We start from the raw sequence: 21,256 nt of genomic DNA on the forward strand, positions 1-21,256 counted from the left end.
TCCCGGACCCCCTGTTGCTTGGAGAGTGGGACCCTCCCATCCCTCTCAAAAGCATTTTCCCAGTTACGCCACTGGACCGAAAGGTAGATTTCAATGTACGAAGTGAAGAAAAATATCATCTAACGATTTGATCGTTTGATTATTCTTCCTCTTAGGATAATCCTCCAAAATTGTTAGCAATAGCAATGTCTGTTGCCAGGTTTCGCTGTTGGTGGGACCCGCCCGCCTTTGTGACGGTGCGGGATTCCTCGTCCCATCCCTTCCTTCCCTATCCACTCCCAGGAGGCGTCGTCGGGCTCCTATCGTGGCGGCGCCTCCTTCCTTTTTCCTTCCTGTCCTCCCCCTTCTGAGGTGCAGAGGTGATAAGCTAACTCTTGTAGACCCTACCCCACAAGAGTATCCGGCGAGGCTGCCCTAGGGTTTCGTATCCATTGTAGAAAAATACCTACATGAATATCGAAGTTGCGCATGCTAAATGAAAAAAAAAATACTTCTTAACTTCTCATGAAAGGAGATTTTTACATCGTTCCTCTTACTTAAAATAAGCCGCGAAGACTAAAATCGCCCCGTGGCAATGCACATTACCAAAATGGCGATCATCGTGTTTTTAACCATCATAACCTACGTTTCGTATTTTTTAGCCGACCTAACTTCAATATTCATGTGCTTTCCTACACTTCATAAATTGAAATCTACCTTTTGGCTATTTAAAAAAACAAAGAATGGGTAAAATTTCATTTTAAAAATGTTCTTCGTAATGCGAAGACGTCGTTCTCTCTATAAAAAATAAAATGTAATGCACTAATCAGGTATTTTGCCCGTGCCGAAATGAATAAGATGACCGTTTTGCCCTATTTTTCATAGTCGTGTTCATAGTTTTTCGCGTGTTTTTCTCCACTCTTTCGACCGTAGAAGCTAAACGTTTTCATTTAATCAATTTTTAATGATTTATTGTTGTAGCCGAATAAACAATCAGTAGAACGATGTAATGCATGACCATATGGAGCTTCGGCATAATTTCTCTCAAATACTTCAAGTTCAACCAGGGCTCTACCTTTTTTGCGGCGATAGTTGGATGTTTTTTGGCAAAGAGGAAAGGGGAAGAGGAAGGTTAAGCCGTTCTCGAAAGTGAAAGTAATAGTTCCCTAGTCATAGTTTGGCATAGTTAGCTATTCTAAGGCGTCACACAACAACATATTTATGAATGTTTTGGAAAATTGAAATCTTCCATTTCCGGGTCATTACATTTATTTCTCTTCCGTATATCGAATACTTTTACTGAATTTCGATTACTGTTCTCTGTGAAGGGACCGTATTTGTCTCCCTTCCGTGATTTCCATGCATCAGCGCCTCTTTGGTGAGAAGAAAAGGAGTGGTTGCGACCATGAAAGTTCGTGCCGAGTGCAATCAGTGAGCTCATCTGCAAGGGCTTTGAATTGTGTCCATGGAGGGTGGAGCAACGCCCATGTATTTGCTCCTCTGTCTACATTGGCATTTGGGGGAGCAGGAAACGAGAAAAAGGAAGGAAATTTTGTTGACGTGGTTTGGGTGTTGTTCCCGATAGGAAGAGAATTCAAGGCAATCACGGTTTGCAGTCACATACTGTCGCAAACACAATACACAAAATAATTCTTTCGGAGAAAGTCGTTCCATCAAGTCGATCTTTATTTCACATGAAGGCACTCACTATTGTGTTCTTATTCGTTCAATGCAGCGTTTCCTCTACAGGAATATCGTCGGTAATCGCACGTTACATTTTCTTCTTTTTATTAGTATTTTACTTTTATTTTTTATATGTTTATAGTCCTAAACGTCTGATATTAAGGAAACTCTTGAGACACCTTTGGATAATTATTCAATTACTATCCTTATTTCATTGAATTTCACGAAGAACATTTCTTAACGTTCAACCTTTATGTATTTTTATCGGAACTGCTGATAGCAATGAAATCTGTTCTTCAGGGCCGTTGTTGGGTCATGTGTTGAGGAATTCAGAAAAAATCGTTTTTGAATTTCTGTTGGCGATACGAGCAAATTGTTCTGCATTTTCTTCTGTTTTTCAATGGGAACTACAATCATATAAACAGTATAAACGTTGCCTGGTATAAATATTGGTTCCAGGTGCTCCAAGCATCAAAATTTTTCTCGAAGAGTCATGAGTAGCTTCCTCTGAATCACAAGCGTCCCACGAAAATTTGCTACTCAACCCGAAACAATTTGATGAATACCTCATCTGTATTTGGTCCCTAAAGTGTAGTTTATTTATTAAAAACTTCTTTACATACTAGAGGAGCACTAGAAAACTGTAGAAGATTTAATAAAAACTCGGGAAAAATACGCTAACAATATAGAAATCAACAACGAAGAATCCAGAGGTGAATTTTAGAAGGGATGCATTGTATAACGGTGAACGCTTCCTCAGAGATATTCGGAGGATAGGCCGATGAAGTAGGAAATGCGGGTGGGTGGATCGAGTTGATATCCTAAATTTGAACGAGGAAAGCAGTTCGGGGAAGGCATTACAAAAACAAAGGGCTGAAAATACGTCTAAATTAACACCGGTGAGCAACTGAAAACAAACAGTTCAAAGCATCAGCCATCGTGCAGATCGCCTTGAGAAAACCTGGACGCACGGTTATATTTGACGACGCTAAAATAATAACGAAAGAAAAGAAATATTTCTCCAAATTATAAAAGGCCATTTATATCGTCAAAAGACCGAATAATTTCATTAGAGAAGATGGTTATCCTTTCCACTGCGCGTGGAAAAAAAATATTCCCGCGTAAAGGACATAGCTGGATAAGAGGGTGAAAAGTCCCCCCTCCGGGATTTTTCCCGTACTTGGGGTATGCGGTTTGGGATCAAGTAGGACAAACCTCCCCACATTTCCATCCCACTAGAGGTCCACCAGGGCCGGCTAGATCGAAAATACGATTTTCACTCTTTTTTAAATATCTCGGTCAAGAAGGCATATTTTTAATGCGGTTTGCGGCATTTGAAACCTTATTTAATGGGGCAAATTTCCAATTGTTTTCAAGAACTTTGAGCGGGACAAGAAGAGATGGCGTCGATTTGAAAATTTCTAACGCATGTTTTCATAAAATATGTTTGAGAGGGCCAAAAAGAAAAAACGTTTTCTGGAGGTTATTTTTAATACCTTTCGGCTGGCGTTTTGAAAAAAACAATTTTTAGGTGGTGGAACATCGCGAAAAAATAGGATCAAAAATGTGCGATTTTGTCCATTTGGCTCCATGCTCTGGCCCTCCATAACACCCCTTTTTATTTATTATATTATTCTACCGATTAAGGTGCCCACCACAGGGACAGAATTGTGTGGATACTGGTGCCGAAAATGGAAAATGGCTCACCCTCTTATCCAGCCATTCCCTGTGAAGACGTTCACTGATTGGCCGAAGAGAATTCCTGGTTTTGTCGCCTAAAATTCTCTATGCAAGAGATTACCACGAAGCTTCTTGCCGTTCTTCATTGAGGACGCCAGTGTGATAGCTGGCGATACTGTTTTGAATATTTGTCAATAAATTCGGACGGAGCCCGGAAATGTTTACTCTAAATAATGTCATGTTTTCGGTTATTTGCGGGTAGTTTTTGTCATCAATTGAAGCTTTGACTTGGGAAAGGTATGGTTAGTCACTAAATGTGAATTTTACTGGAGACGAAAGAAAAAGGTTCGCCGATATTGTTAAATTTATATTAGTGTTCATACTTTGTCAATCGTAGCAACTGATACATTGTACTAATTGAAATTGGCATGCGCATGTTTAAAAAACGAAATTTCGATTTTTTCCTGACTTAAAACTTTCCCATGCCAACGATTAAATTCATACGTACTCGACAGACTAAGTCTTGTACCAAAAACTTTATTTGCCCTATTCGTAATCGGAGGAATCCAGAATCAAGAGGTGAATTTAGAAGGGAGACAATAATGTATCATAAATAGTTCGTGAATCGAAGACTGTATTGGTTTGGTTACTTACTAAATTTAAAATGGAACTAATGGAGAGGTCGTCCAACTTATATTCCGCTGTATTTTGTTGTTCATTGTACTGAAATTTGACGGTGTGGAAATTTTCTTTGTTCTGATCTACTTATTTAGTTCTTGCCTTAGTTACTGACATTGAAATAAGAGGCGAAGAACATTTTTGCTGTATCCTAGACACCTTCTTATAAGATAATGGGTATTTTCGAAAACGACAACAATCAAGTTAACTTGATTTAGAGTAGAGGTTGATGACGTAAAACAACGATCACATATAATAATTAACGAACTATCTCCTACGGTGAAGACTTTTAGCAGTCATCGCTGAGTTCATGACTTCGGTGGTTGGTCACTATTGATTATTCATTGCTATTTATTTTTAACTCGAATATGACCGCTGAATACCTCCTTTATGAAGGTAGTTCGTAAATTCTCATAAAAGATCGTTGTCCTTTGTCAAGTTGAGTTAATTTCTTTCGCTTTCGAAAAAAACCATATATACCCTTAAACTTTTTCTTAGTAACAAAACCACGTGGTTAATGTTTCAAACGAAATAATGCTTTCACAAGCAATCTATTTTTTGAACAGGAGCATTGTAAATAACTCCAAAGGGCTTTTACGTAAATTATAAGCCCGTACAATTCATATTTATTCAATAATAAAGAAGAATGTGCTAAAGATGAATGCTTAGGATCAAATGGATTGACCGTGTTAGTAATAAGGAAATCCTAAGATGAGTAGAAAAGTAGAGAAGCCTCATGAAAACCTTATAATAAGGTCGAACAACTAAGTCGGCCATATCTTGAGGCATGATGGCCGGATGATGACAATCGTAGAGGGACAATTTAATGGCAAGAACAGAAAAGGAAGACTTCGAATGAAATATATGGAGCAGACAAAGGAGAATATGAAAAAGAGGAAAAACTTAGGTGTGAAAAGATTATCTGATAGTAAATTTAGTGGAGAACTGCGTCGAACCAATGTTAGGATTTTTAACGAGTGATGATGATGAGAAGTAAGTTATCATATTGGATCGTTGTCCTTCGCCATCAAGCTCACTTGATAAGCCCTTTAGAAAACAGCCTATCATACTCTTTAATCTTTTTCTCAGTAATAAAACTGCAAGATTAATTTGTCAAACGAAATGATGATTTCAACAGCCAATCTATTTCATGAACAGGTTCATTTTAAATAACTCATAGTGGTTTTACTTAGATTATTTGCCTGTACAATTAAAAGTTATGCAATAATAAAGAAGAAATGCTACTTCCGTAGTATATCTTTTGTGAATAAACCGCCATGTTGTTTGTTTAAATAAAGAAATTAAAATTAACAATCGTAGTGAGGAGGTAATAATGGTAGTGAGGGACGCGAAAAGAAAAACTAGGATAGCCGTGTATGGAGAGAACTAAGTGATAGACGTGTTATAAAAATATGGGGAGAAAAGCTAACATAGTGGTGTATTGAGAGAACTAAAAGAGATAAAGATTCTAAAAAGATCGTCAAAAAGAAGAAAAGGACGCAAAGAAAAAGGAGGCGCCTACGAGAGAGAAAGATCGCGGAGGAAGGGATACGGCTGAACTCAAGCCACTTCGTATAAATCTTTCGCCTTTAAAATGATTTCCGTGGCGGGAGTTCAGTTGTATGTATAGACAATTTTGATTGTGCCCAATGGAACAGAAAGAGAAATTAGGCAATGTATTTGTATAGTATCAGATTGTAAATTGGGCCCAATTACTCTTCTTTACGACATTTCGAATATAATTAGTAAAAAATGATTTTGGTGCATGTTATTTCTTGATAAAGTGTATTTCTGTACCCCAGGGTAACACGAAATAAGAAGTGGAAGGTGAGTTTCGTTGCACTTTCTATACTTTCCTCATTGCAAATGCCTGATGCTTTCGCGAGTGTAGGCTATCCCACGTGTATCGTATCACTTTTTGTGACACAGTTCGTGCATTAGCCATAAGCGCCCCGCAGGGCCTCGGAGCAATTCATTTGTTTTATTTTTTTTCCTTCGTGTCGCTGCTGGGGCGGTCGGCCTCATTAAGGATGGCGGCTCGGCGAGTGTTTCGCAATCGCGAATTATATTCTGCCGCAGAGACCTCCTCATTCTTTTTTGATTCTCTCTTTTTCCCCTCGGCTTTTCTCCTAATTTTAACTCTTGGGGGGATCCCGGAATAGAATCCCCTGCCCCCCAGAAACCCCAAGGCCAACTTTCTCGCCGCGAAGACACCCACGCATCGCAGTAGAAGATTTAAACGGCGAATGTATGAATGAACGGGACAGAACTCGCACGTTCGCGCGTTGCTTTCGAGTGTCATTCATGGAGACTCGTCGTCGGCGTGGCTGCCAGCCCTAAGTTTAACGCCTTAGTAACCGCATGTATTCATCAATGTTTGTAAAACCTACCCTTTTGTGTATTGATCGTTCGGCTCATGAAAATTACGTTAGAGGAATCTTCATTCTTCGGAAATCAGTTGTAACAACGAGCGTATATTCTAAGGAATACATCAAATGTGATGACCAAGTATCCTATGAAATATAAAGAAACTTTGCCGATTAAATCAATCGAAAAAATATTTTAAATGATTTTTGCAATCAAGTTAGTTCGATCCTGTGTTAAAGAGGGAAATTAAAATAGAAAGGAAGATAACCTTTTTAATAATAATTTTTGGGGTTATCGTATTTCAAAACTAAAACAATATTTAAAAAATAACAATAGATTATGCACCTATATTCTTGAAATATGTAAAATCTTCCTATTAAAATTTCCGTACATAGTGTAAACAATTTTTTAAGTTCTTTAGTTATTTTTAACTGAAATGTACTCTAATTTTTTTATCAAGCAGGAACAGTAAAGGGATAAGGGTTTTCAATTTCGCATTCTTTGTTGAATATTTAGAGCGAAACTTTAAGGTGCTTACAAAAATTTCTGGCATTAATATACTTTACAATTTTTAATGTTATTTTATTCGTGTTGTTTCTTTTTACTTAGCCCTGAAGATGCTCATATAAGGAGCGAAAGTTGGTGGTCAACATTATCGAATTATTATAAAATCAAATCCAAAACCTCGATTATTCATCCCCATTATTTTTAAATAGCACGACCCGAATTTCAGTATCTAATGCTATCATCGGATGCTGAAACCCGGGTCGTGCTATTTAAAAATGAAGTGTAGAATAAAACAAAGTAATTTTATTTTATTCTATGATTAAGAAATTCCACAAAGTAACGCCTGAAACCGTGTCTTATATAGAGTAAGTTGAACTTTAATTATAGAGTAGCGAAGTGGGCTGAGAATAGTGATAGGTTTAGTATTTGTGATCATTTTGTTGTCGAACATGTAAATATTTATTACCTTCAGAATTAGCATACTGAATATAGGAATCGGCTGGGCAATCCTACGTCATTTCGAGGGATTGACAAGTCGTACTTAGGTTGGCCGATGGAGTGCGCTATTTGGTTAAAAAAATCAATTGTCGATCTCCTCTTTTCTCCCAATCTCCTTAGCACTTCCTCATTGCTCACTCGGTGGATCCATTTTATTTTAATCATTCTTCGGTTGCACCACATTACGAATTCATCCACTCTTGACTTCTCTTCTGCTGTCAACGTCCGTGTCTCGCTGCTATAAAGAAAATCCTCTGTATGTCCCCTTTAATTCACTTATTTGTGTAATTTGCCGCGACGCTTACAGTGACATCTTCAGGTACTGGAGTTTACATTCTTTTTTTTGCGGACACAAGTAGGTATTTTAAATATAGAGCTGTGTGAAAATGCGTATATTCAAGTGTAATTTAATTACTGTCGTTGAAAAAAGTTGAGATACCGAATTCGAAGTGCTGTTTCTCGGTAACGGCTCGGTTGGTTGTAAAGATATGAACTTGAAATGAAACAAAATTTATTTCTTCGTGTACTCAATAGCATTAGTCATACTTAAGTTGAGAAAATTATATCCAGATTGTTTTTAAAAAGTTACATTTTTTGACGCTCAGAAAGCGTCAGCTTCGCTTAAATTGGAAAAAAACAAAACTTAGCTAGGTTCACTATTATTTCAATATGGGCACGACCCGGGTTTCGTAACGTGGTTACATCTTCAGGTAAAGAAGATGTAACCTGAAGATGTAACCACGTTAGGAAAAAAAACAAATTTTTATTTCTTTATTTCCAATATGGAGAGGTTTCACAAAGTAAAGCCTGAAGTTATCAGTTACATTTTCGCTTAAATTGCTATTTAAAAATAGAATTTCTCCACGTTTTTGGATTTGGCGACAATGAAGGAACGAAATGCGTATCCTGGGGAGGAAAATTACCTCCAAAACGCTTTGTTAAAGAAAACTTTTGTGGGCCAGTAGAATCTTTTTTTAGTATTAGGTAGTAGGTTACGTGACGGTGACCGTCTGAACGTGTCCCCGTGGCCAATTTAGGAGTCATTCCAGAAGCGGCGACCCCTGCTTGACCCCTCGCAAGTATAATCCCCTCTAAATCCACTCACACATTTTAAACCGCCTCCAGGGACGTCGCTGGCGCAATCGTCTCTTTTCATTCTCCGTGGCCACTCTTCTGTGTCAGTTATTTCGGGCGGACGCTTCCAATGTGGTACATTATGACGCTCGGAAACTCCCCGTAGAGAAATATCATCCGTCAGGACTAGAACCGGTGTTCCCGGAATTCCGTGATTACTTAAGTTGATGATTATTCTACGTTTCCGGAATGCATGTTTGAAAATGTACAAGTTTTCGTGAATTTGCGCACACATTTTATTCATTAAATTCAATTTTCGCGAATAAAAATGTTCGTGGCTTACTTTTCTGTGCATAAATTCATTTATTTTTAATATTCCTGGCGTAATTTACGATTTGCTCCTCTATTGTGGATGTTGTTCGGACCTTACCACCACATTTAAAAAACTGTGAGAAGTGATTAGATCGCAAAATTCGCATTCGGGAATCTCAAGGAGACCTAGCAAAAATGTAAGGTGAAAGTAAATACGCAAACCATTGACTCAATTTTGCCAAATTAATGCAAATTTAACAGGTTGCATAATACAGAGTAACTTAATTTCTTTTTATTTATGTTACAAATGTACGTATTTTCTTCTCTGTACGATATAGGACCTGACATACAGAAGTCGTTAAGCTTCCTAAAAGAAATTAATTCAGATTAACGTGAAAAAATTACTTGCAAAAAACCTCTTTAACTCAGATTTTTTCCTACGTCGCGTTCTAGAAGTAGGTCAAATCTGAGGTCAAATCGTGTTTCAGGGGAGGCACAATTTAAAATACAACTCAGTTGAGTATTCCTTTGTTGCTAAGAATATTCCCTTTCCCCCTTCCTTCCGTCCATAGAGAAAAATGGTATTCGTATATTAACGCAATCGCAGAAAGAAATATATTTCGCTTGAGATTAATACGATTAACACGAGAGAGATGAAAACATTGAAATTGCCTTCCATTTCACAGTCCGATTGTGTCACTAAAATATTTTTGGAATGTCCAGTTTTTATTATTTATTAAATGAGTATTTTTACTCATTCTGAAATGATCATGATAGCATTACGTTTGGAAAGCATAATGCATGTTGCTGCCGTTCGATGAAGTATAATTAGAAGATTGTATGACGAAATTTTCATAAAAATGACAAATGATTCTTTCGTGCCAGAATCCTTAATAATTTATCTCATCTTCCACTCTGTTGGAACGAGGATATTTCTATGTTGTGGTTTCGCCATAAATGCGTGATATCATTACTTTACCTGGATTAGTGACATTTTTAACCTTTTTTACCTAGGGAATGAATTGTCTCTCATATCTTTTCTTATCATCCATTGAAAATTATTTTTCGATGTCAACCAAACGTTTTTAAATACACTGGAAAGGCTATACTGGTCCATAAAACTTGTTGTGTCAATTTTCCCCTTGGTGCGCATTAAACGCACAATCAAAGCCGCCGAAGTGGTGGTAAATATACTCTCCGACAGCTGGACCATAACCCAGTATATATCGGGGTCATATTTGTGGGCGAACGAACGCACGTGTTAATTAAGCGATTTTTAAATCTTTTTATTTATTTTTTATTCTCTGTAGTTTTCACGTCTTTTTTCTTTGTCTGATTCGCAGGCTCACCACAAGGGCAAATTCCTGGTGGAATACGTGTGCAGGGAGCTGAACCTCGTGGAGAGGGACTACTTCGGTCTCAGATATGTCGACTCGAGCAAGCAAAGGGTGAGTTGTACTTAATTCCCCCATCATATTACAAACGTAATTACGACAGTGTCAACTTCAAGAGTTCAGCATCGGCTTCTTTGCGGAGTGCCAAGTTCGAAATCGCAGTAGCATAGTAATAAGTAAGAAGTTTCTGGCAATTTTCCGAAATTCTATAATTTTATTTCACCACTAGTTTCAATGGATTATGTTTTATATTATCGTGCAAAAATTGACGCGTGAAGATAATGCAAAATGTATTGAAACCGATCCTGGAATAAAATTTAGAAAATAGAAATTTTTCCAGAAAATTTTAACGTGATAGTAATCTGTAATTTCACCGGATAAAAACTGAAATAACTATACAGGCAATAATGTAGATCAGGCAACAGTAACGTTCGAAAGCCCTAAGCAAACTCTTGGTTTACCTAGCGTAACAAATAATTATGACAAAATTATGATTACAAGATAATTCTATGCGGTTGTTCTAGATTATTCAAACTATTCGATGCAAATATCGAAACTATAATTGTACCACGTTGTTCTCAAAGCTGTCTGCAAATCCAAGCAATTAAAAGTGTGTAAAAATAACAACTTTGCTGTCTACAACTTATCCTTTAATCGTCGACTAATTTCAATACTCTGTATCATTTTCAATACTAGGATCTACTAGTCTTTTTACTAACTGACGACTAAAGTTTAAATTTTAGCAAAAAAAGCAAAGTTATTATTTTTCCGAACTCAACATAGAATTCTGCAAGGTTAAGGCCTCAACAATTCAGTGCATGCTAATGATTGACTGAAAAACTTTGCGTGTGACTTAAAATTATGACCACCAAGTATTTAATTAATAAATCAAGGGTGAAGTTGTTTCCGCTAAAGCGAAGATGTCCGAGAACTCAAGCACCCTAGTCATTCTAAAATCCTTCGAGAATGTTCGCTGCAACGTCATAACATTACGTCACGCTAAAGCATGCTTGATCAATCGGGCTCTGCTATCGTCTTTGAGCCAACATCAATGCGTATAACTCATTCAAAAATCCCTCAAGAATGCTTGCTGTTACGTCATCGCTACGTAATAAGAATGCGTGGTTGCCCAGTCGGACGCGGCTATCGTCTTTGAGTCGACATCAATGCGGATGTCTTCGACGAGGCTCAAGTCGCTTTCCGCACTCGTCCGATCTCTCGGATACATCTGATGAGACATTGAGTGGATAAGCTCCCCCACTCGGTGGCGTGGGACATTATCGGAGGGGGAAGGGGGGGTCGGCGGTGGCGCCGCTCCGCGGGTGGCTGCGAAAATAGGGGGGATACAGAGATGTGTTTCCCGCGGTTGGTGGGTGCCTTGTATCGATTGGCGCGACTCCAACATCTTCTACTCTCTCTCTCCCTCTCTCTTTTTCCGTTTGCTGCAGGTGAGGAAGTCGAAGGAGAGTAAGTCAAGAGGAGGAAGTTGTCGTCTCACCCCTCCACTCACAGACACGTGGGGTGGACCGCGTGGTTCCGCATCCAGGTCGCATTCTCCTTTGCATTCCCCGAACGCCCTCAATGAGATTCCGACACTGAAAAGCCTGCTTTACTTGTCGGGAGCTCAAAAACGAATTCTCTTTATAATTATTAGCTTAGTAGTCCCGTTCTTAGAGTACAAGTCTGTAGTAAACTGCCAATGGTCAAACATGAAGCGTTAATCAAGCCAGAATTACACGATCACTTTTTCCTTCCCTCAAAGCTCCAGCGATAGGTTTTCAGGGACCATTTGATTGATCGCTCGACCTATCATTTTCTGATTCACGCGGTCATTCCCACCGTCAAAATTCACTAACTCTTGGTTAACTATGTGGTATTCCATTATTTCCTGGATATAGACAGTTACTTATACCACTTATAATATAAGTGGTATAAGTAACTGTCTATATCCAGGACATTCCCACCGTCCCTTTTTTCATCGCTAATTCCGTCTTTTTCAGTATTTACTACTGTCACCTGTCAGGGGTAGGGTTGTAATAGCTATTAGAGGCCTTGCGTTCTGATTGGCTGAGTGACGGTGCCAGCTATGGTTTCAGATACGGAAAAAGCGACTTGCCGAGTGATGGAAAAGGGATGAAGACCCCATCCCTTGAGCCATTGCAGAAAATGATCGTGAGAAACGCTCATTTTTTCCGCCATCGCTGGAGCTGTTCTTCCAAAAGGATGGAAAAATGATCGTGTCATTCAGGATTTAGATGTTGAACTAATTAGGATGGGAACTGCTGGAGATTCGGAGACTTTGACCTAAGCTTAGATTGCTGCAGAAATTGAGAATAGATATTTTGCAAATAAACATATTTAGGGTAATATTGTCTAAAAATTATTATGAGCACTCATTTTCGTTGCTTGTGGCCCTAAATTTGTTGCCCCAAAGGAATTTGTATTTATTCAAAGTGCTTAAATTGTTTTTTGCCAGAAGTGGAAATATGCCGAGTGGATGTGATTAATATAAATATAATTTAAGGAGTGAGTCACTTATGGTAGCAAACAGACCTAAGTTAACATTATATAAACGCTGTTTCTTTTACATGGGGCCAAAGTCATTTCATTTACTGCCCGCTAGAATTAAAAAAAATCTTCAAACTTAAAGTTAAGACTGGCTAAAGACTGGCTTTTCTCGCAATAAATAATTGAAAATGTATTTTGATGTTAGTTATTTAAAACACTCATGTATCATTTACTGCATTATTATTTTTTGTATTGGCATACATTTTGTTATTTGATGGTGGGTCAATTCTGATCCTATGACCTTGCAGACCACCTAAAGCTCCTTCTCTTGTTATTTTTTGTATTCAGATGTAAAAACAAAATGTAGGAGCAAATAAATTATCATTTATTTATTTGTATATCTTTCAAAGTGACATGGAGAGCGTCATTATAGAAACCGAATTTCCAGGTCCGACAGAAGTGATAAATTAAGATAGATATTATGCCGAAGGGATAGATATGGGAATTAGTTTTTCCCCCGAACAATAAAGAACAATATCGTTATGGTTTATAGGGAGGCATCTCTTGTTGGGTTGCATATCGTGATATTTGATCGTGAGGCGATTTTTTAATCGGGAGATATTTTTTTCTTAATTCTTTTCTTAATATTTTCCGGAAAAGGCGATGGATATCCTCCATATATTATTTATCATAGACGTCAATTTTCTATATTATAAAATGTACTTAAATTTATTTTTAAACATTTCTTATACTTATTATAAAAATATTCTGGTATTGAATATGGATCAATATCGATTATGCCTGCGAATCGCCCATTCGTCGTCAAGGGCTTTCCCAACCCAAGTGTCCTCTCCACTCGAAGATGAGGAGTCAACCCGAGTAGTCTGAAATGTTTTCTCTCTTTCGTATTCGACCGTAGCTGCTCCCCCAAGTGCATCCTCTCTATCCGCATGATATTCAGCGAGGCTTCCCCGCACCACAGACCACTTCTTATTTATTCAAAGACTCCTCTCCTTTTTTTATTTATTTATTTCGACCCCATTCAATGTCCACCAACTTCGAAAATACCAGAGCCCGTCTTGTGAAAGAACATCCAAACATTCCGTGCCTTTTTATCTGCTGTTTTTTTTAAGTTGAGCTTCTTTTTTTATTGCTTGGCCGTGTTTTCAAATGCGATTTGAATCGGAGTTACCGGTTTTCCCAGAATACATGTAATTTTCCTCTATTAAACTCTAGGTGGACGGGAGGTTCTTTCACCTAGATCAGTTTATTTTATTTTATTGTATAACCATTTTATGTGGCCATTATGCATTGGTCCAATAACAAAAAATGTGTAAGGAGCAATCATGGAAAAAATAGTCAAGAATTAGCAGGTAATGTGAAGGAACAAGGTAAAGAATTAGTGCTGATTATTCGGACAGAGGTTGGATATGAGCAGGATTGCAAATGCGTTAAGCGATAATAATAATAATTTATAACTTTATTTGCTCTGGGACATGTATGTTCCTTAGAGCAAGAGAAGCTTTTACAACTTAAGAGTACATTAAAGTATTGAATCACAGTGTCCAAATTGATGCATCTATATTACGTTATTGTTAATAAAAAAAAGGTAAGAAAGATGAAACATTGCATTTGCTAATCGGTTCCGTTAAATAACGCATTCAACCGTACGAGCGTCGTATAAATTCAAATGGCAGTGCAGAGTATGGTAAGAACAACAAAATAATAGAATGAAATTTACAAAGTTCAATTACAATGGCAATGAATTAATATTTAAAATACATAAACAACAATAGAATATCGATTTACATAAGTTTCTGATGGTTATGCATTGAATATCATAGCGTTAGGTTGTGATATTATACTCCCCAGTATTGAGTTTCATAATTTGCTGGAAGAAATCAGGAAAGATTTTTCATGACGTGTGGTTCGATATGTTTGTAAAGGATAGGATTTCTGTTTTACGTCTAATGCGCTCTCTTGTATTAATGGTGAATATTATTTGTTTATACAGGTGATATGTACTTGTTTTATACATGATTGTTTTATTCTGTAATCGTTGCTTAATAATTTTATACAATAAGTAGCTTTCATTAGGTATCGCCCTTGTTTCAGTTTAGGCCATTTCAGCGGCATAATATGGTGTGACAGAATCAACATTAAAAATAATGCGGATAGAGATACATTGAAGTAGCCGTTATTTCTGGTTTAAGTCATCTGTTTTATCAGATTACCCTAATGAGCAATAATCGGAATGAGTGCGGAAACAACATCATTTGTACAAGTTTTTTCCGTAATTGGACAGGAATTAAATGCCTGGAGTGCTTTTAAGGTACAGGATTTATATACTATTTTGTTTGATACGTAACTTACGTGATCTTGCTCCGTCACTGTCATATTTATAATAATTCTAAGATCGGTTCAGGAATCGGAATAGAGAGAAGGGTTCAGATTTCATAGGGAGGGAATTTAATAAGTTTTTCTTCCACAGTTTTCTTGCTTCGAGTAGATAATTATTTCTTCCTTTGCCTACATTTTTTTGCTGCCTTTATAGCTTTAATAAAACACATTTATGCATTCTCAACATTGATACTTATTTCAAATTATTTTATTGTTTGTAGTTGAAGTAATTATTGAAGTTCAATTCTTCCGAAGAATTGTACAGAGGAATGTTTGTTAAAAATGATTTTGAATACGACGTTTTGAAAGAATCAAATGGCACATTCTGTCTTTCAGTGCCAATATTTTAAAAGTAGGTATCTACGTCAGAGCTGAAACGGATGCAATTGTACACTAACATTTACTTTCTTATTCCTAAAACATCCTTTTTTTAACAGTCTAATCGTTGTTATCATGAAAAGGTGATCAGTTGAGTGACGTGAATGTCTCATGCCAAGTGACTGTAGCCAGTCCAATATTGGATTGAGCTTCATCTTAGTTTTTGTATTTCTCACGAGCCGATATGTGAGAGCGGGGTGATGGGGTGGTTGCTCATTTGTCCGCCGCGTGGCGCTGGTGGAGTCGTGATGCCGATCACGAGGGCGCAACAGGTGGCTTATGCACGAGTCACTCTTCATCGCTGCTCCAGACGTTGACACAGACGCCTCACATGTGACTGAATCATGTGGCCATTTTTCACGCTTAAGGATCATCGGAGCTGTACGTTTATCGATGTTCGAGAAATATAATGGATGTAAACATCGTCTATCACATCGTACGATCATTTGTGTCAGGATTGGATTCACCATTTCCGGGTCCTCCTTTCCCAGGGACATCGATTATATCGGAGGTTGATACGAAAATAAATGAGTTAAGTAAATGAAACAGGGCTCCTATTCAACCTTGAAAACATTATATCCGTGAATGAGCCGTGAATTTCGTCTACCATGAAAAAACATAGAGGAACGGGTTGTCCTCCAAATAATTTGTGTCCATGGTAGTACCATTGTTGCACACTGTCTGCGACCTAGCGTATGAAGTCCATGGAGATCAGTGAAGTATAATTAAAATCCATTGTTGCTTGTAATGTGAATGTGATCTTCGAATAATAATATGCTGTTATCATTGCAAAAGAAAAAATGCAAATATTGTGCGAAAAAATAGTTTTAACCTTTAGGTGTACTAAAGAATAAAATGGTTTCGTTTGAAAAATATTTTTTTCCAATTTATTCATTTTGGCTCCGCTGTGTAGAGCCTCATTAAAGATGCTGGAGCGTGTTTTTTTATATTTTGAATGAGCCAGATTTATTCGGGTGACAGGCTGCCCTGCTACGGCTACTTTGAACGCGTGAAATTTACACGCTGCCGCTTATTTCGGTGTCCTAACGTTCGTATATTGCAGCCCTCTATTTCTCCTTATTTCTATGCAGTTCCTTTAGTTGTGTGATTTTCATCTTCCTCGTGTTTTCCTTCATCCTTCGCCAGTGCTTTGTTCCATGGTATTCAACCCTATTGAATCCCTCACGTGGTTGCTCTTTCTGATCCACCGGAGCCTTCTTTAGCTTTTGGTTATCCGAAAAAGCCGTGAATTTCGTCATAAAACGTTAAAAATCTCTCAAACTTGATTGTAGAACTACGAGTGACTGGCAGATCAAAAGTAAAATCGGTGTGTCGATCATGTTTCGAGGTCAGTAAAGAGCAGATACTGTCCACGCATTTATCTGCTCACGTGTATTCGTAGCGCAATTATTGGTCCGTATGCCATGACGGCACATTGACCTTACGCCTGTGATTGGAAGACCAGTAATCAGAGTGTTCATTAACCCTGGCGGAAAACCAGACACTTCTTCACTTCCATGCTACCCTGCTCCCTCGATTTTACCATTCACGACCTTTAGCCGTGCCTGAATTTTGTTAACGATAGGTGACGTCATGATCTGCTATCCATCTCGATCATATCTTATGCATGTGAGGATGCGTCTTCATGAAATGGACGGGTTTAGGAATCAGTAGCTATCACTTACGGTGCGCGACAAACGGGGAAGCCAAGGCAGTGGTTTTCCTCTAGTTGATCCACGTACTTCTTTTCATTCCCAAAAGGTTTCGTCATGAGAGATGGCACTCATTCATTGCTGCGTTATCATTCACGGCGTCTGTCGCGTTTGTTAAATTTTTAGTTAAAGAGCGGCCGATGATTGTTGCGTGATCATAATTTCGGCCTAAAATTGCTTATCATCAGACCGTGAATTTGAAGACATTTAGACCGTGAAAAGCTGGAAAAAACAGCGAATTTTAAAATTTAGCTTGAGTGGGAACCCTGTGAAAGTTTCAAAATAAAATGTAATTGGTAGCTATACCCGGGTATTGAGCTAGAAGAAAGGTATTTACCTCGTGTGCTGATTTCATAGACGCCACACCTAGCCATGGGGATAACGATACATGGAACAGTTTTGTTGATATAACGCGGAAGGCCGTGAATAAGATAATTCTTAGTAAATGTTAATGTTTGAATCGTAAGCCTAAATGGCACAATACAAATGTACATACACCTTTAAAGCGTCAAAGAGCATGCTCTACAATAGTGAAAAAACATATGGGAGTCTTACGATTGGTAAGAAACAAAACATGTGCCAAAACGAAACATGTGTAAAAACATATCGAAGAAAAAGACTAAAGAAGGAAGGTCTTAGGAAGTTTTCAAAACAAAGATATATAGCGTATATTCAAATGATCCTCCTTAAGCATTATGTCTATTTGTGAGGAAGATACAGGGAAATAGTGCCGGAAATAGTAGAAAGTAGCTAGAATTGGATTTCATTCAGTGCGCTTAGATTCAGATTCCAATTTTTATTACTAAAATGTAACGATGAATCAAATATAACGATAACTCGCACGGGTTTTGGAGTAAATTACCACTAGCGAAACGTCTTTTTTCAAATTATCAATTGGAAGTAAAAATTACCGAAAATGTTATCTTTAACGGTAATTCGATTACTTTTTATTCGTCACAGCACATCCCTCGTTGTAACGTATATCCGTCTCCGGAGAATCTGGTGTCTGCATTTGCATTTCCTCATAAATCTGACCGATCATATCTGACGTCCCTACTACAGCTCTGTTCGGCTAATCTTTTGACCGGGATTTTGTCCAGCAGATCAAACACATGAGCTTATCTACTGCTCGAACGAGCGAACTGACCGAATCATCGACGCGCTCAATCGTGGATTCGGTCGCCATTGGCCAGACGTGTTCTTCGCATTTTGTTTTGCCTCCGTATAGGTCAACGCCCCCGACATTCACGCTAGCCGGCAGTACACGCGCGACGCGCTGGTCGTATACCACGCAGGATGTTACGCTATGCCAGTTCGTTGTGTTGCTACGATTTGTAATTGGTTTTATATGACCTGATTTTTTGCGAACAATTATCACCCATTTTTATCTGCTACTTTAATTTAAGGTACTAATTTTAAAAAGGCAAGACTCATTGAAAGTTCCTTTCCTTTATTTTATAGCATAGGCTTGCTTCCCTTGAGACATATTTTTATTTACAAGGTTTTACGTCGATTTTTCATGAGAAGTGGAAATACGGGGTTATTATTATACAACCGTCCTTCCTTCACCCTACGAAGATCACGTATTACTTTACCAAGGACTAACCTCACGCTGTATAAACGTTGTTTCTTGTTTATAGGCCCAAAAGGGTACAATTTATTACCTGATTCATGTCTGAAAGCAAAAAATAATAACGTAATTATGAAAAATATTCAGTATTGGTTGTTTATAATGCAAAGTATGGAGGATGTTTTTCTTTGATATAATACCATCTAATACATGTACGTACTTACTTCATTTCAAATGTTGTGCTTAAAATGTCTATATGTCAGCATGACCCTATGTAAATGATGGTAGCCATAAAACAGGTTGTCCTTAATGGCTACCTAAAGTTACTCCGTTTTATGTAATTAATTCTATTCTGTACTTTTTATTTTTTGGAGTAATAAAACAAAAATTATAAATAGAGTCAATTCGTGTTGGTATTTTATTGGAAAGCACTGGTAGTTGTAAATGAATTAAATGCAATAACTCTTCATATTTTAAAAGTTTTAGTAGTACCGTATTTTAACTTCACACACATAAGGATTGTTAACAAATACAGATCAATAAACAATCTTGGTAACCAACCAACAGAGACAAAACTAGAGCTGTGCGAGAGTCTCGTCTCGACGGTCGAGACGAGAAATTCATTTCTCGGCATTGTCGGGACGAGACTCTCGGCGCGGCGAGAGTCTCGCCTGGGTCGAGAGTCTTGACAAGAGTCGAGAAGTCTCGCCCCTTCGAGATTTCTCGACATCCGTCGAGACTCCCGAGCAAGGCGAGAAATTCCGATGAATACCGCAATCAGTCGTTAATAGAGATTACTGTGGTATCCCTTACTACTTTTATGGATTTATTCACACTGTAAAATATTTTATTTAATTGACAATTTAATCATATTTTATTACTTAATCAACCAAAATTGACTGGTAACCATGAACCTTAGTTACCATAAATAAACATTTCAAAAAGATATATAAAATTCTATTGAATTCAATAGAAAAAATAAAATATGCTTAAATTGTCAATGTCGATCTTATTTTATAACTAATTTTAGTTTTGGAAATATTAAATATAAAATTCGAATCATGGAGTGTAGGTCTTTCAATTGAAATGCAAATTGTGCCAACGTTTCCGTTTATTTACAATCCATTATCAGGGCTTGTAATGAAATTGAGCAAATAATTTTGATACACAGGCGTGTTAAAGAGTTACATCAATGTTAAATATTATAGTAATATAATAGAAAAGAAACATTCACTTGATCATTAAAAAAAAGAATAGGTCATCGTTTATTTCTATAGAATTTTATATATTTTTTTAAATGTTTATTTATGGTAACTAAGGTTCATGGTTACCAGTCAATTTTGCCTGAATAAATAATAAAATATGCTTAAATTGTCAATGTCGATCTTATATTACAACAATTTTTAGTTTTGGAGATATATATGATGTCTTAAAATAATCTTTTTGCTAAATTATTTTCAATGTCTAAAATAGAAATAGTGTTATTTTTTCGAGGAAGCGGGAGTCTCGACGGGTGTCGAGAAATCTCGAAGGGGCGAGAATTCTCGACTCTCGTCAAGACTCTCGACCCAGGCGAGACTCTCGGCGCGGCGAGAGTCTCGTCCCGACAATGCCGAGAAATGAAATTCTCGTCTCGACCGTCGAGACTCTCGGGTGGTCGAGAGTCTCGCACAGCCCTAGACAAAACACAACTGAAAATTACAAATGTCAACACCCCCCCGTAATTGAAGATGTGCTGAAACAGCTCTTTAGCATTTCCATCAAATGAATTACAAATTTTTTTTTTAAATTATTTTTAAACCATGCCTAAACCTCTCATACATTTTTCATGTTTTATACGATTTAAGCCCTTGGTAAGTATGTCAGCTGTCATTTCCTCAGTGGAGAGAAAATCTACGTTTATATTACCGTTTTCTACTTGTTCTCTAACAAAATGGTATTTCACATCTACATGCTTCATTCTATCATGGAAAACAGGATTTTCTGCTAACTTGAGAGCGCTCTGATTGTCCTCAAAAATAGTAATAATTTCTTGTTCCTGAAATAATTCGGAAATAAGATGTTTTAGATGAATAGCCTCTCTAGTAGCCTCGGAAAGAGCAATATATTCTGCCTCACAAGACGATTGGGCAACACATTTTTGTTTTCTACTACTCCAGGAGACTGGTCCACCTGCACAAGTGAAAACATATCCAGAGTATGAATGCCTATCATTTAGATCATTTGCAAAATCTGCATCAGAAAAACCAAAAATAGGCTTCCCAGTGCATTTGTATGTGAGTCCCATTTCCATAGTACCTTTTAGATAACGAAGTACCCGCTTGGCCATCTTCCAGTGTATATCTGTATGCTTCTTATTAAACTGGGAGAGATAGCTAGTAATGAAGGAAATATCTGGCCGCGTGTTGACGGAGAGATACATGAGAGTTCCAATTAATGACTGGTACGGGACATCTATGATATCCTTACCCTTCTCTTTCATTTGACTAACGTCAACTGGGGTCGAAACAATCTTA

At 37.6% G+C, this 21,256-nt stretch overlaps 1 protein-coding gene and 1 pseudogene across 5 annotated transcripts in view; both read left to right on the forward strand.

Annotated features, from left to right (window-relative positions):
* The window catches only part of LOC124169237 (FERM domain-containing protein 5), a 107,531-nt gene that overhangs the window by 34,389 nt on the left and 51,886 nt on the right, over positions 1-21,256 (forward strand). For all 5 annotated transcript variants that reach the window (XM_046547785.1, XM_046547784.1, XM_046547787.1 and 2 more), the window contains exon 2: positions 10,122-10,226. In XM_046547785.1, the coding sequence (XP_046403741.1) occupies positions 10,122-10,226 (105 nt within the window). The remainder of the gene's footprint in view (positions 1-10,121; positions 10,227-21,256) is intronic.
* On the forward strand, positions 5,570-5,678 carry LOC124169879 (annotated as a pseudogene).

This window comes from Ischnura elegans, chromosome 12, assembly GCF_921293095.1.
Source record: "Ischnura elegans chromosome 12, ioIscEleg1.1, whole genome shotgun sequence".
NCBI lineage: Eukaryota > Metazoa > Arthropoda > Insecta > Odonata > Coenagrionidae > Ischnura > Ischnura elegans.